Source organism: Myotis yumanensis, unplaced genomic scaffold (genome assembly GCF_028538775.1).
Source record: "Myotis yumanensis isolate MYYU_CA2020_CCGP unplaced genomic scaffold, mMyoYum1.0.hap1 SCAF_16, whole genome shotgun sequence".
NCBI lineage: Eukaryota > Metazoa > Chordata > Mammalia > Chiroptera > Vespertilionidae > Myotis > Myotis yumanensis.
In genome coordinates this window covers 35,123,924-35,138,778 of record NW_027223767.1, presented here as the reverse complement: position 1 = coordinate 35,138,778, position 14,855 = coordinate 35,123,924, and the positions used below count along the sequence as shown (strand labels likewise).

The 14,855-nt window shown below is 36.9% G+C and overlaps 1 protein-coding gene across 1 annotated transcript in view; it reads left to right on the top strand.

Moving 5' to 3' along the window:
- Positions 1-14,855, top strand: part of SMURF2 (SMAD specific E3 ubiquitin protein ligase 2) — a 93,789-nt gene that overhangs the window by 38,082 nt on the left and 40,852 nt on the right. The window contains exon 2 of the mRNA XM_070395583.1: positions 12,349-12,387. Coding sequence (XP_070251684.1) covers positions 12,349-12,387 — 39 coding nt within the window. The remainder of the gene's footprint in view (positions 1-12,348; positions 12,388-14,855) is intronic.

The window sequence follows — 14,855 nt, the reverse complement described above, 5'->3', positions numbered from 1 at the left end:
TACTTTCTTGGTGGGAACACCAAGAGAAAGAAACCTTATTATATCATTCAAGTATATAGTTGCAGTGAAGCCACAACACTATTCTATATGTAGGGGGGAAATTACATCACTTTCTGGCCATTCCTAAGTTTTTCTCCTTTGCCTTCTTTTTCTATAGACACTCATAAAAGACAGCATAGTTTAGTGTTAAGCTATAAGACTATATAAAGTTAAACACTTAGAGTCAGATGCCTGGGTTTTACTGTCACTTATTAACTTGTGACCCTGAACAACTACTTAATAGCTCTTTACCTCAGATATCTTATCTGTAAAAATGAAGATACTATGAGACAGATACCTAATAGTGCTGATTTAAAGATTAAATAAATTGAAATATAAAACACTTGGAATATTACCTGATATACAACAAGTGCTCAATAAATATCAGCTATTATTATTCCTCTATTCTAAAATTTAAAATTAATCCACCAGGTTGCAAGAATCTTAAAGAGCAAGAAAGGGATCTTCTCACAACCTGGTGAGAAGCCTGTTTTCGTTTGGGCTGCCATAACACAAAGGTGGCTTAACATTTATCTCCCACAGTTCTGGAGGCTTAGAAGACCAAGATCAAGGTGCCAGCAGATTCAATGCCTGGTGAAGGCCCTCTTCCTATTCTGTAGACAGCCGCTTTCTTGCTATATCCTCACGTGGCCAAGAAAATGGTGACCTCTCTTAAGTCTCTTCTTATAAGGGCACAAATCCAAGTATAAGAACTCCACCCTCTGGACCTAATTACCTCCCCAAAGCCCCACCTTCAAATGTCATCACATTGAGGATTGGGGCTTCAACATATGAAATTCGGGAACACAAACATTCAATCAATAACAAAGTTTATGCATCTAGTAAGCTTTCAGTAAACATGAATAAGTATGTCTAAATCTGTATGTCTCAATAAAACACAAAACTCTGTATGTCTAGCCTCACTCCTCTCTCAAGCTCAGAACCCACATTTCAAATTGACTACCACACACCCACTTTGAAATCTCACCAGCACTTCAAATTATATTTATTCAAAGTTGAATTAATCAGCTTCCCTAGTGAACCAGCTCTTCTTTCTTTTGACTTCTCTGGTTCTGTGAACTGCACCACATGCTTCCCATTATCCAGAAAGCAAATGTCTTCCTTATCTCTCCCTCTCCCTGACCACCCCACATCTAAAGCATTTGCCAGATTACATCAAGTATCACATATCTCTCTGCCTATTTCCATTTCCAGTATTCACATTTAAATAATATATCTATTTTATAATGTGCCAAAAGACCTCCACACACAGTTTCTTGCTTGATCCTTAAAAGTTTGTGAGTTATGTTTAATATCCACAGAAAAGGAAATTACAGCTGAGAGTTGTGGCTTGCCCTAACCTGTCACCTAGTAAAAGGAGCATTCTGAATCCAGGCTCCATCCTCTTTTTCTATAGATTCCTCACACAAAAGGCTATCAGTGATCCCAGCCATCTCTCTCATTAACCTCTAGAGTGAAAATCTGAACCTGTTTGTTCCCACTAATAAGCCCAGGACTTTTCTGCCTTTGCCTTTATTCAAAATATTCCCCTCACCTCAAGTGCTATTATTCTAACCACTGACCCTCAAAATCTTGTCCATTTATTATTATTTTTGTTTTGTTTATTAATCCTCACCTGAGGATATTTTTCCATTGATTTTTAGAGAGAGTAGAAGGAAGGGGGAGACACAGAGAGAAACTAGAATGTGAGAGAGACACATCAATTGGTTGCCTCCTGCACGAGGCCTGGCCAGGGCTGGGGATGGAGCCTGCAACCGAGGTATGTGCCCTTGACCTGAATCAAACCCCGAGACCCTTCAGTCCACAGGCCCACCCTCTATCCACTGAGCCAAACTGGCTAAGGCTAGAAAGGTCACTTTTAATTGGTTAACTTGAGAACCAGTTTTTCCTTTGGTGAAATATTTAAATGCTGATATTGCTTGTTGTTTTAGTAAGAATATTTACCTCATTGTGGTAGAACCTATGTCTTTTAATACATCATCTTATACACTAATTAAATTACCTGCCAGATACTAAGTACAGTAAGTTAAACTTAGAGGTCCAGTTTGTTTTGCAGCATGAATTGCCTAAAATTCCTTGATTAGATGGCATTGTAGCAAGATATTTAGCTAAAAGTAGGTCTAATATGGTTATAGAGGGTAAACTATTATATCTATTGAAAGAGGAAAATTCTTATGTGTTTTTTAAAAATAATTTATTAGAGTTTATTTGAGCCAAACAGAGGGTATATCTGGAAGCAAGATCTCAACAGACTGAGAACAATGCTTCCCAGAATAACAGTTTGCAGTTTCTTTTCTGCATTTGGAATTAAGGAGGGAAGATTACATGAAGGTGGGAGAAAACTCTCATGTTTTAGAGAAGGCTCTTCTGCAATCTAGGTTTTTATTAACCATTTTGTGAAATTATATCACCAATAAATGCTTTAAGTTGCTTTGAAAAGGAAGAGCTGACCTTAGGGACTGTTTCATTTTATATATGATGGTTAAGAGTTTGGGTTCTGTAATTAAATTAATTTGACTTGGAATCTAAACTCTAGAACTTAGTGTAATCTTTGGCAAGTCTTTTATGCCTGAACTTTAGTTTCTTTATTTTTAAAATGTAGGTGATACAAACATAAATAAATAAAATGTAGGTAATACTATTGGCTTCACAGAGTGGTTGATACATACTTGCACATAGTAAATACTCAGTAAATGTTATACAATATTTTTATATTCCCTACTAAAATTACATTGTAGTAAATGTACTATTTGTAAATGGACTTTTAACCTTTTTAAAAATGCTCTTATTGATTTCAGAGAGAGGAAGGGAGAGGGAGAGAGGAATAGAAACATCAATGATGAGAGAGAATCATTGATGTGCTGCCTTTTGCATGCCCCCTACTGGGGATCCAGCCCCCAACCTGTGCATGTGCCCTGACCAGGAATCAAACCTCCTGGTTCATGGGTCAATGCTCAACCACCAAACCACACCGGCCAGGGTTAGACTTTTATTCTTAATAGCATGTTAAGAAAATATTTTGTCAGTAAACATATTTACATAATTTTAATGGCTCTGTAATATTTCAAGATGCTGGTTGTTATCCTTATCCATTTGATTATTATTGGGCAAATAGGGTTGTATCTGATATTTTTGCTCATTGCAACATCTATAATAATAAAAGGGTAATATGCTAATTAGACTAGACATCTTCCGGACATCATTCCTGACAAAGCCCGGCTGGAGGGAAGCCAGCCCGGGTCCTGGGTGCCTGCCTGCGGGTGGCCGGAGGAGGGAAGCAGCCTGGGTCTTGGGTGCTGGAGGGAAGCTGGTGCCGGCAGCTGGGGGAGGGCCTACTCTTGCACGAATTTTCGTGCATGGGGCCTCTAGTTTTATAATAATGCTCTTGAATGTGGCTCTTTGTGCAGTGCTCCTGTTTCAAGCAACAATAACTACTAAAACACATACCTATAAAAATTATACTGTGTGCAGGTTTTCTGTAGAACTTTTTTCATTTTCACTTCACATTTAAGAGTTGAGGTAGAGGTTGTTTCTTGGAGCAGAAAAATCTAAATTGCTATTATGTGCCAGCAATCAGGAAGGGTGCATATTAGTAGACATTTTTAAAACACTAGCCCATCTTGTTGGAATTTGCATAGGAATGTTATCCTGAACTTCAGTTGTATTTTACAATGATAATATAAGTTCAAAGAAAACCCAGAGAATTCTACTCTGTTCAAAAATAGTCTGTACAACTTTTGAGTTGCAAGAACAGTATTATAAAATCTGTTTTTGTACAGCGAAGGAAGACGGGATGTCTGAGTGTTTCTTTTTCCTTTCTCTCAAGCAGTCTCATTCCAATCAGCAGTGTAATTGGAATGCAACTCCAATCTGGAGGAGGAAGGGGAATTTTTGGCAAGAAGACACTGAGCAGTTGGGAGTTTTATTCAGATGAAGCATAGACAGCCATTCATTATGAGTACAACTCAGTAAGAACAGCAATAGCATTCTATTTCTACAGCTGGGATTTATACTCTGATATTATTACATAGTGTTTTGCATGTAGTAACTCCTTTTCATCCAGAAAAGAATTATTGACTTAAGTGAAATGGTAATATTTATTACATCTGCACTTCTGCAAATGATTTCCTCCAGTTACTGCCTCAAATAAAAGTTACTAAAAGGGGATCTTTGCAAAATTTGAGAACATTTCTTGAGAAAACAACAACAACAAAGGCATTTATAGCATATTTGAATTATACTTGACTTACAGACTCTGAGGGCAAAGGACTACATCTTATTTATCTTTGTATCTGCAGAATCTATCATAGCACTTGGCTCAAAGTGGGTGCTCAGGAACTGTTGAATGAAAGAATGAATGCCAGCGGTTCTCAACCTGTGGGTCGCGACCATCGGAAAACACATATAGCATATCAGATATTTACATTAAGATTCATAACAGTAGCAAAATTACAGTTATGAAGAAGCAATGAAAATAATTTTATGGTTGGGGGTCACCACAACATGAAGAACTGTGTATTAAAGGGTCGAGGCATTAGAAAGGTTGAGAACCACTGATAGGCAGTGCTCCCTTCTCATTAAGCATCTCAAGATGGTCACATCAGCATCTGTGTGAAATAGGAGTTACCAGTATACCAATGAGGCCAACCTTAGCTTATTTTGATAATCTCCTCCACCTATTTCAAACCATCTATCTGTAGAAGGGGTGATTAGAATAGCTAGAACAGGATAGGTTTTAGGAGTGTAAACTTAAGAATGAGAAATGCTTTGAAGGGATTTGAGAAAGGTACATGATCAAAGTAGTCTAGTAAGATTAATCTAGTGCAAATCTATAGGCCATGTGAGACATGGTCCCTAATGGATTCTGGAGTAATGGCGTTGTGCTGGTGTAATGCCACATTTGTAGTTAGCATTAATCAAATTGACACATGACTGCTACATAAATATCTAGAGTCCAGTTTAATATTTTGTTTTAGTACAAAAATTAGTGAAAATTTATTGAATCATATACTTAAGATTTTTGCACCTTTCTGTATATGTTACTTCAGTAGAAAGCTTACTAAACATTAAAATTATTCAAGTATTGGTAACTATTTAGGAGAAAGTCTATACTCTCTAGCCTTTGCTTTGGCCCCATCTACCTTACAGGTTTTCTCTCCTGCTAGTCCCTTCTAGTAGCTTAGTCTGGCATTTCTCAAAATTATTTTTACCTTTCTCCTGTAATAATCATTTAGAAAACTAAAATGAAAGTTCTTCCGCACTGCTACCCCTCCCTAGCTCCATGATTTCCAATCTTGTTTCAACTTTCGATAGTATCTATTACAAAAGATGTTAAATTTACAAATACAAATTTATACAAATATAAATATAAATTGTTACAAATATAAAGTTACATTATAATATGGTGCATACATTCCCCAGGAGCAGCGGTTCTCAACCTGTGGGTCGTGACCCCTTTGGGGGTCGAACGACCCTTTCACAGGGGTTGCCTAAATACATCCTGCATATCAGATATTTACATTACGATTCATAACAGTAGCAAAATTACAGTTATGAAGTAGCAACGAAAATAATGTTATGGTTGGGGGTCACCACAACATGAGGAACTGTATTAAAGGGTCGCGGCATTAGGAAGGTTGAGAACCACTGCCCAGGAGATTCTGATATATACAGTACCTCCTTAGTTGAGAATTTATTATGGTGACAAATTAGATTTGTCCTATTAATACATTAACTCTCGCCCTAGCCGGTTTGGCTCGGTAGATAGAGCGTCAGCCTGCGGACTGAAGGGTCCCAGGTTCGATTCCGGTCAAGGGCACATGCCTAGATTGCGGGCTGGGTCGAACCTGCAGGAGGCAGCCAATCAATGATTTCCTCTCAGCATTGATGTTTCTATCTCTCTCTTCCTCTTCCTTCCTCTCTGAAATCAATAAAAATATTTATAAAAAAAATACATTAACTCTCTGAGCATTACCTGAGCTCTTATAATTGGTACTAAGGATGGAAAGAGCAATGGGCGCTGGTTCAAGTACCCAGAGTATATTCCTAAGAAAAAGAACAGTGCAATAAAGACTCCAAGGCATGAAAATAATTTACTTATGCAAATAAATTACCAAATCTCAAATTATGTTTAAGAATCAGTCTTTTAAAATATACAACTGAGAGTTTTTTTTTTTTCTTTTAGGGTATAAAATAATTTAGGGAAAAACTGGCTGGCCCTGGCCGGTATGGCTCATTTGCTTGGGCGTCATTCCATGCAGCAAAAGGTTGACGGTTCAATTTCTAGTCAGGGCACATGCCTGGGTTGTAGCTCAATCCCTGGTTGGGAGTGTGCAGGAGGCAGTCTATCAGTGTCTCAATGTTTCTCTCTCCCTCTCCCCTCCTCTCTCTCTAAAAATCAATAAAAAATCTTAAAACAAAATTGGTTGGAGCTGTCTATCTAGTGTTAAGGTTAGCAGTCTGACCAATCCTGATATTTCTTTATGTTTTATTTTATTTTTTTATTTATTATTTTTTATTTTATTTTTTTTCTCTTTATGTTTTAAATTAACCTTTAAATGAACCTCTTGTAGGACCCTGTTTTATCTTCCCTGGTCTCTGGGTTATTGAAATTCAGTTTCTCTTCATAAACTTTAAACTTGATTTTAAAATTCTTTGTTTTGATTTTTTAGTTGCCCTTTGAAACTTTTTTATATATTAGCAACATCTTATTTATGATTTTTAAAAGAAGATGAGTATGTTTTAAATAAAGGAATACACTAAAAATAAGATTTCCTAAGTCAAAATCATGATGATTTGAGAATTGGTAATTTATCATATAGAATAAAAGTTCCTCTTTCAGTGAAATTATTTTAGTTTTTTTTGAAGTCTGTTTCATTCATTCAACAAGTATTTATTGAGGGCCCATCAAATGCTTGGCAATGTGTACTTGATGCTGGAAGTACAAAGAAATGAGGCAGACATGGAGTTTTGCTGTATGGAGTTTTCCAGCTCTATAGTTATAAGCAACATTCTACACTTAAACAATTATAATGAAGTGTGATAAATGCTTGTGATAGCAATGGGCTTCTGTGAAAATACAAGTGGGCGGAGGGTTGAGAGAAACATGTTCTAAAAGGCTTCCTTCCCTTTTGAGACCTAAAAGATGAGAAGGTGAAGCCTGAGAAAAATGTGTCAGGCCTGGGAAGGTTGTGGGTGAGAGATAGTGTACATTTAAGAAAGTGAAAGTTTAGAGTGGCTGGGTCTTGGACTTGGGGGCTTGGAAGGGAGAGATGGTGATGAAAGATGAAGTCAGAGGGGTAAGCAGGAGCCAGGGCCAGAAGGGTATTGTAAACCAAAGTAAAGTTTGGGCCTGAAGACCTTGGGAATGTTTTAAGGATGAAGGTCAGCAGAGGAGAGAGAGACAAGGTCCCTAAGGAAGGGGGGTAGGTTGGGTATGAGCTATGGAGCACAGGCAGAAGGATAGTTTTGAGGAATGCTTTAAGGATGCTTTAGAATATTAGAAGGAGGGGAAATGGATGGAAGGACTTAATCATATTTTTAGGAAGATCACTTTGGGTCCAGTGTGGAGAACTGATTGAAGGGGGGTGAGGCAGGAGATTGATTGGGAGGCTACTGTAATGACCTAGATCAGTGATGGCGAACCTATGACACGTGTCAGAGGTGACACTCGAACTCATTTTTTTGGTTGATTTTTCTTTGTTAAATGGCATTTAAATATATAAAATAAATATCAAAAATATAAGTCTTTGTTTTACTATGGTTGCAAATACCAAAAATTTCTATATGTGGCACGGCACCAGAGTTAAGTTAGGGTTTTTCAAAATGCTGACACGCCGAGCTCAAAAGGTTCGCCATCACTGACCTAGATAGTGGTTGATGTGGCCTGGACTAGGGTGGTGGCTCTGATAATAGAAGTGACCAGATGAAGGGTATTAGTTAGAACTGGTAATTGCTGGGAGGTGAGGTGAGGGAGGAGTAGTGAAGTCTGCTATGAAGGTTTCTGTCTGAGGCAATGGAGTGGAAAGCAAAGCTATTTATTGAAAAAAAGTAAACGGGAAGTTTGTGGGGGAGAGGGACGATGGGGATTTTATTTTGGGGATATATTTAGTTTGCCTGTGTGGACCTGGAGTTCAGGAGAGAGCAAAGGTTTGGGTTTATAGATTTAGGCGTCATTAAAATGGTACAGACCAGGGAGGAATATATGGGAAAATGGCCTTTCAGATGTATATTTTGAGAGGGAAGAGACTTGTGAGTCTATTAAACTATGAACTTTCTCCCAGAAAAAAAAGTGAGTTCTTTCATGTACATATAACAGTTTACAAATAATTCTAAGGTTTACAAATATGAGCATCTGTGTTCCTCAGGTTATAGATTTAAAGAAACTTAGGGCAAAACCAAGAAGAACCTTAACTTTCATGGATGGTACATAGGAAAAAAAATCTGGCAAGGGAGACTTAGAATGAGTTTTATGACCTACTGTAAAACCAGGTGGATGTGGTGTTAAACAGAACCAAAAGAAGAGAGAGGTGCCAGAGGAGGGAGTAGTCAGTAGAGGCAAATGCCCTTCAGGGACAAATGTAATAAAGAATGAAAAGCGTCCATTGGATGGATTTAGTTATTAGGTTCCCAGGGCTTTGGAGAAGCAGTGTAGGGAAATGATGGAAGAGGAAGCCCTATACAGTGGGAGGTAAAGAAGTGGAGCCACAAAGCGTAGACAGTTCTTTAAAGTAGTTTCATTATGAAGGAGAAGAGGTTGGATGGTGGCTGGAGGTAGGAGACATGGGTGAGACTTGAGTATGTTTAAGTGCTGACGAGACTGTTTAGTAGAGGAGAGGAGAGATAATATCCTTGAGAAAGTGGTGAGTTGGCTATAAGATCCAGAGCAAAGGCAGGAGAGTAGAGTTAGGCAGGAGAGTAGAGTGGACATTGTAAGTGAAAGGAAGAAAAAAAAGAATGAGTATCAAAGCATTAAGTTTGTAGGTTTAGTAATAAGAAGTTGAGAGAATTTGCATATTTTTCTCTTTCTCTGAAGTAGGATGTGAAATCATTTCACTTCTTTTTTTTTATTAAATATATTTTATTGATTTTTTTACAGAGAGGAAGGGAGAGGGAGAGGGATAGCAAGTTAGAAACATCAATGAGAGAGAAACATGGATTCAGCTGCCTCTTGCACGCCCCCTACTGGGGATGTGCCCGCAACCCAGGTACATGCCCTTGACCGGAATTGAACCTGGGACCCTTGAGTCCGCAGGCCGACGCTCTATCCGCTGAGCCAAACCAGCTAGGGCCATTTCACTTCTTGAATTATGATCACCTCTTTAATACTAAAGACTATAATTTGTATTTATATTGTATATGTGTTGATCCTAAGTATTCTATTTAGTTTATATGATGATAATAAAAATTTGGAGAAGACTTCCAATCAAGTTTGTGATTTGGTACTTAGTTATGGCCATAGTTCTCATGATTGAGTTATTATGATTTGAAAAATAAAACTGTTTCTAAGAGTCTTTGCTTAGTCAATCTGTACCTTGTGCTTACTTAATAATTTTATTCATTGCCGAAACCGGTTTGGCTCAGGGGATAGAGCGTCGGCCTGTGGACTGAAAGGTCCCAGGTTCGATTCCGGTCAAGGGCATGTACCTGGGTTGCAGGCACATCCCCAGTGGGAGATGTGCAGGAGGCGGCTGATCGATGTTTCTGTCCCATCGATGTTTCTAACTCTCTATCTCTCTCCCTTCCTCTCTGTAAAAAATCAATAAAATATATATTTTTTTAAAAAAATTAAAAAAAAATTTTATTCATTTAGTAATGGCCTCTGTCTTCAAAATGACTTTTATTTGAACTTGAAAAGTGATTAGTTATATTTAGATTTGTTCCCAAGGTTTATAATGTTAAATGAATTTTTACACACTGAACTTCCAATAATTGTAACTAATTGAATAGACTATTTAATGGTGAGTAGAATTAGGTAGAAATTAATCAGTCATTACTTTCATAGATATTTTATAAATTATAAACCATAAATACATGGAAATTGATGTTTCCTCTTCACTTGTATTGGGCTTGAATTAAAAAAGTGAAGTTTATGACTCTGTATAGGCAGTAATATTTTAATTTAAATATAATTCCCATGCTATAAAATTCACCTCTTTATAGTGTGTAATTCAATGGTGTTATTTTTTTAAAATTGATTTTTAGAGAGAGAGAGAGAGAGATAGAGAAAGAAACACTGATGTGTGAGAGAAACATCATTTGGTTGCCTCCCTTATGTGCCCCGACTGGGGATCGGACCCACAACCTAGCTGTGTACTCAGGCTGTGAATCGAACCCCAGACCTTTTGGTGTTATAGGATGGCACTTCAACCAACTTGAGCAACCTGGCCAGGGCTGCAATTCAGTGGTTTTAATATATTCACAAGATTGTGCATCTATCACCCTATAAATAATAATTTAATACAACGTAATCAAGAGAATGTAGATTTGGGATATCTAGCTCAGTATACTAACTTTTATTTTTTGTTAAGATATAGTAGATCTATCTTGTCACCTATATATATAAAAGGCTAAGTGACCAACTGTCCATCCGACTGTCTGACTGACCAACTGGCCAGTACATCTGACGTGCACTGGCAATTTAAAAAATAAATGTTGAATCGTGCTTGCGTGATACATATAAAGCTCTCAGAATGGATATTATTGAAATCCCCTGTGAAATGATTTGTAACGGATCTATTTTTGAAGCTACCTTTGGAAATAGTATATCTATAGATAATATTAAAAATATATTTAAACATGCGATTCTTTGTCCTAAAAATGAGCACGTTCATAAAATAAATGAAGACGTTTTGGATATACTGGAGTTTTTCACACCTATTTGAGTGATGATTCCATTGATTCGACAGATGATGCCAGAACGGAAAATTTTCACATCGAATTTCTTAATAGTATTACCCCTTCAGGAATGCCGTGTCATAAATTAAAATTGAAAGTAGGTGCAATCATCATGCTACTGAGAAATCTTAATAGTAAATGGGGTCTTTGTAATGGTACTTGATTTATTATCAAAAGATTGCAACCTAACATAATCGAAGCTGAAGTATTAACAGGATCTGTGGAAGGAGAGGTAGTTCTGATTCCAAGAATTGATTTGTCCCCGTCTGACACTGGCCTCCCATTTAAATTAATTCGAAGATAGTTTCCCGTGAGCCAGCATTTGCAATGACTATTAATAAATTACAAGGACAAACTCTAGACAAAGTAGAAATATTTCTACCTAAACCCGTTTTCAGACATGATCAGTTATATGTTGCTTTCTCTCAAGTTTGAAGAGCGTGTGACGTTAAAGTTGTAAATTTCATCACAAGGGAAATTAGTCAAGCACTCTGAAAGTGTTTTTACTCTTAATGTGGTATACAGAAAGATATTAGAATAAGTTTAATCAATTTATCAGTCATTGTTTTTATCAATGTTTTTATATAATATTTTGTTTTTATATCATGTTTTAGTTGTTTTTATATCATGTCTGTTGTTATGGCATGTTATTGTTTATTAATCATTTTACATATTATTATCATATACATTTTACTAATTTTCTTTCATCTCTGACACTTCTATTATAGAGAAAGGGTGAATAGCAATATTAAAATATTTCTTCTAATTAATTTCCTTTCAGTGTGCACAAATCTGTGCACTGGGCCACTAGTTGAGCTTATAATTTAGAAGGTAATTTATCTCTCCTGTAAAGTTTCTATGGCATTTAGATGCAGGGTAAATAACAGTGTTATTTTTAAAAAAACTCATCTATATCAGGGAAGCTTTATTTTATTTATGATCCTCTTCAGCATAAAATTATCTCCTAAACCAGTGGTTGCCAACCCTTTGGACCTCACAGACCACCAGTGGTCCGCAGACCACCAGTTGACAACCACTGTCCTAAAATATATGTCAACCCGAATTTACATATTTCTGTCTTAGAACTGTTTTCCCTCTTGCCACCAAGCTACCCTGAGAACAGATCTTGGTGGAAGATAGGAATTGGGTCGTTATTAGAATACCAGATTTACAAACTTTTTGTCCTCAGCTGTTACATTGCTAAAGATGCAACCACTGGTTCAACTGTCTTCTGCTAGTCTTTTAATGAAAGTTTGTGATCATATTTCATACATTGCTGTAGTTAGTGTTTATTATTCAGTGGTGTTTTCAGTGTTTAAAAATGACACTTTTGACAATGCAGTCTTACCATTTTATTTTAATTTTCCTTTGTATTTTTTGTTTCCTTTACAGTACTCTGTGCAAAAAACTTGGTGAAAAAGGATTTTTTCCGTAAGTAAAATTAACTTTAAATCTTGTATGTTGTGTGTGAATTTTTTGGGTAGCATTTTCAGAATTGTCTGACTTAGGACTTTTTCTATTCAGAAATATACTCAGTGTTGTTGTTGGTTTTTTTGTTTGTTTGTTTGTTTTTTTGGTTCAGAGCCTTTTGGCATCACTTTTTCTGTTTTTTTTTTTAAATATATTTTTTTTATTGATTTTAGAGAGGAAGGGAGAGGAAGAGAGAGATAGAAACATTAATGATGAGAATCATTGATAAGCTGCCTCCTGTATGCCCCCCACTGGGGATCAGGCCCACCACCCGGGCATGTGCCCTTGATCAGAATTGAACCTGGGCCTTTCAATTTGCAGGCTGACACTCTATCTACTGAGCCAGCCGGCTAGGGCACTTTTTCTGTTTTTGGAGGATTTTGATCTTTTTAGTTTAACCCCTTCCCTTTAGTCACCCCTCCCATATATTTGTGTGAAATGTGTATGTGTGTGTGCGTGCGCGCATGTGCGCGTGGTGCTGTGTATATGCAGATGTGTGTAATGTATATTAAAGGTGTTCATGCTACTAGATTTCTAGAAAAAGTTTGAGATTATTTTGTGAACACTTTCCCCCCTAACATTTTATAGCAAATTTTACCTATGCATTCAGGATTTCTCGGAAAGTAGCAAAGTCATTCAGCTTGCTTAGAGTTTCCAGGCTGTAGGAAAGAAATCTATGTCACATTTGATCATAGATGCTCTTGTCTCAGACCCCAAAGTGGACATTTGGTTCCCGTATTTGCAGTCTTTTTGCTGATCTGTTGTGAATTTTCTTGTGGCTTTATTTAGGATTAAGTTTTGTGAAGGAGGATTGTGGGTAGCTTTAATTTATTGAGTAAAACATGATAAAATTTTTATTAAAAACTCTAAGCCAACAAAATTTTATATGTAAAGTATTTGAAGTTAGAAATAAAGAATTATTAGATTTTTAAATTCATGTTCTAGCCCTAGCTGGTTTGGCTCAGTGGGTAGAGAATCGGCCTGTGTACTGAAGGATCCCAGGTTCGATTCTGGTCAGGGCCACATGCCCGGGGGTTGCAGGCTTGATCCTCAGTAGGGGTCGTGCAGGAGGCAGCTGATCAATAATTCTTTCTCATCATTAATGTTTCTATCTCTCTCCCTCTCCCTTCCTCTCTGAAATCAATAAAAATATATTAAAAAAAATTCATGTCCTACCAGCCAGCAAAAACTAGCTGTAAGTGCTAATTTAATATGACATTAGATAATTCTTGAGGGTTTGGTTAAAAGAAATAATAAGCTCTTGATATATTTTTAAATCGTACTTAATTCATTCCACTTGAAATTTTATTACTTCCAATCTTCCTAGTGTAGAATCTGAATTAAAGCTTATAAAATAACTTCTTATAAAACTCTATAATTAAAATTTGTGTCTGTGCTATAGGACAAAGTTAAGAAGAAAGATATAACCAGTTGATGTTCCATGTACCCTATGCCCCAATTTTGTACCCAGTGGTCTTTCTCTGGGCTACCACTAATTACTATTGTCTTCACCAGCTGGTGCTGGACTACTCACCTCAATCAACCCTATCTTTAATAACCTAGTAACGAGTGTGTATTCTTTTTTTAAAAAATATATTTTTATTGATTTCAGAGAGAAGGGAGAGGGAGAGAGATGATAGAAACATCAATGATAAGAGAGAAGCATTGATTGGTTGCCTCCTGCATGCTTCCTACTGGGGATTAAACCCATAACCGGGGCATGTGCCCTGAATAGGAATCGAACCGTGACCTCCTGGTTCATAGGTGGAAGCTCAACCACGGAGCCACGCCAGCTGGGCCAGTGTGTACTCTTTTTACCCTTCTTAAGGTTGCTCTGAGGTAGGATTTATCCTAGTAGGACTGCAGTATGGCAGGTAGGATCGGATAGGTTGGTGACAAGGAGAAAGAAAAGGATGGGGAAGTGAGGACTGCACATGTTCAGCTGCATACTTCCCAAGACATCTGCTCTGGTTTTAAAGATAAAATCTTCAGTTTTGTCTTCCAGCCTTCCTCCCCAAATTGTTTTCTTTCCTTCAGAGCCCCAAGATACACTTTCTCCAATGAAATATCCAGATAGCCATGTCTCAGTTTTCCTAGGAAATCTAGAGGGATCTTTAATTCTTTGTAAACCTCTAAGACAGCGGTTCTCAACCTGTGGGAACATATAAAGAATTTTACAGTGAAAACTCACCATTTGATTTTACTATTAACTTTATCCATATATCCATTATGGTTATTTTTAAAAGAATGCTATTAGCATCAAATTATTTTTTCTTTTATGCAACATTTAAATAAAATATCTGTGTGTAACATATTCTGTTGAGATATTGTATAGGGGCCATACTGAAATCACTCAGAACCAAGATTGGTTAGCTGAATTATTTTTTCTTCCCCTAATCAAAAACAAAGCTTTCTTTTCCCTAATAAGT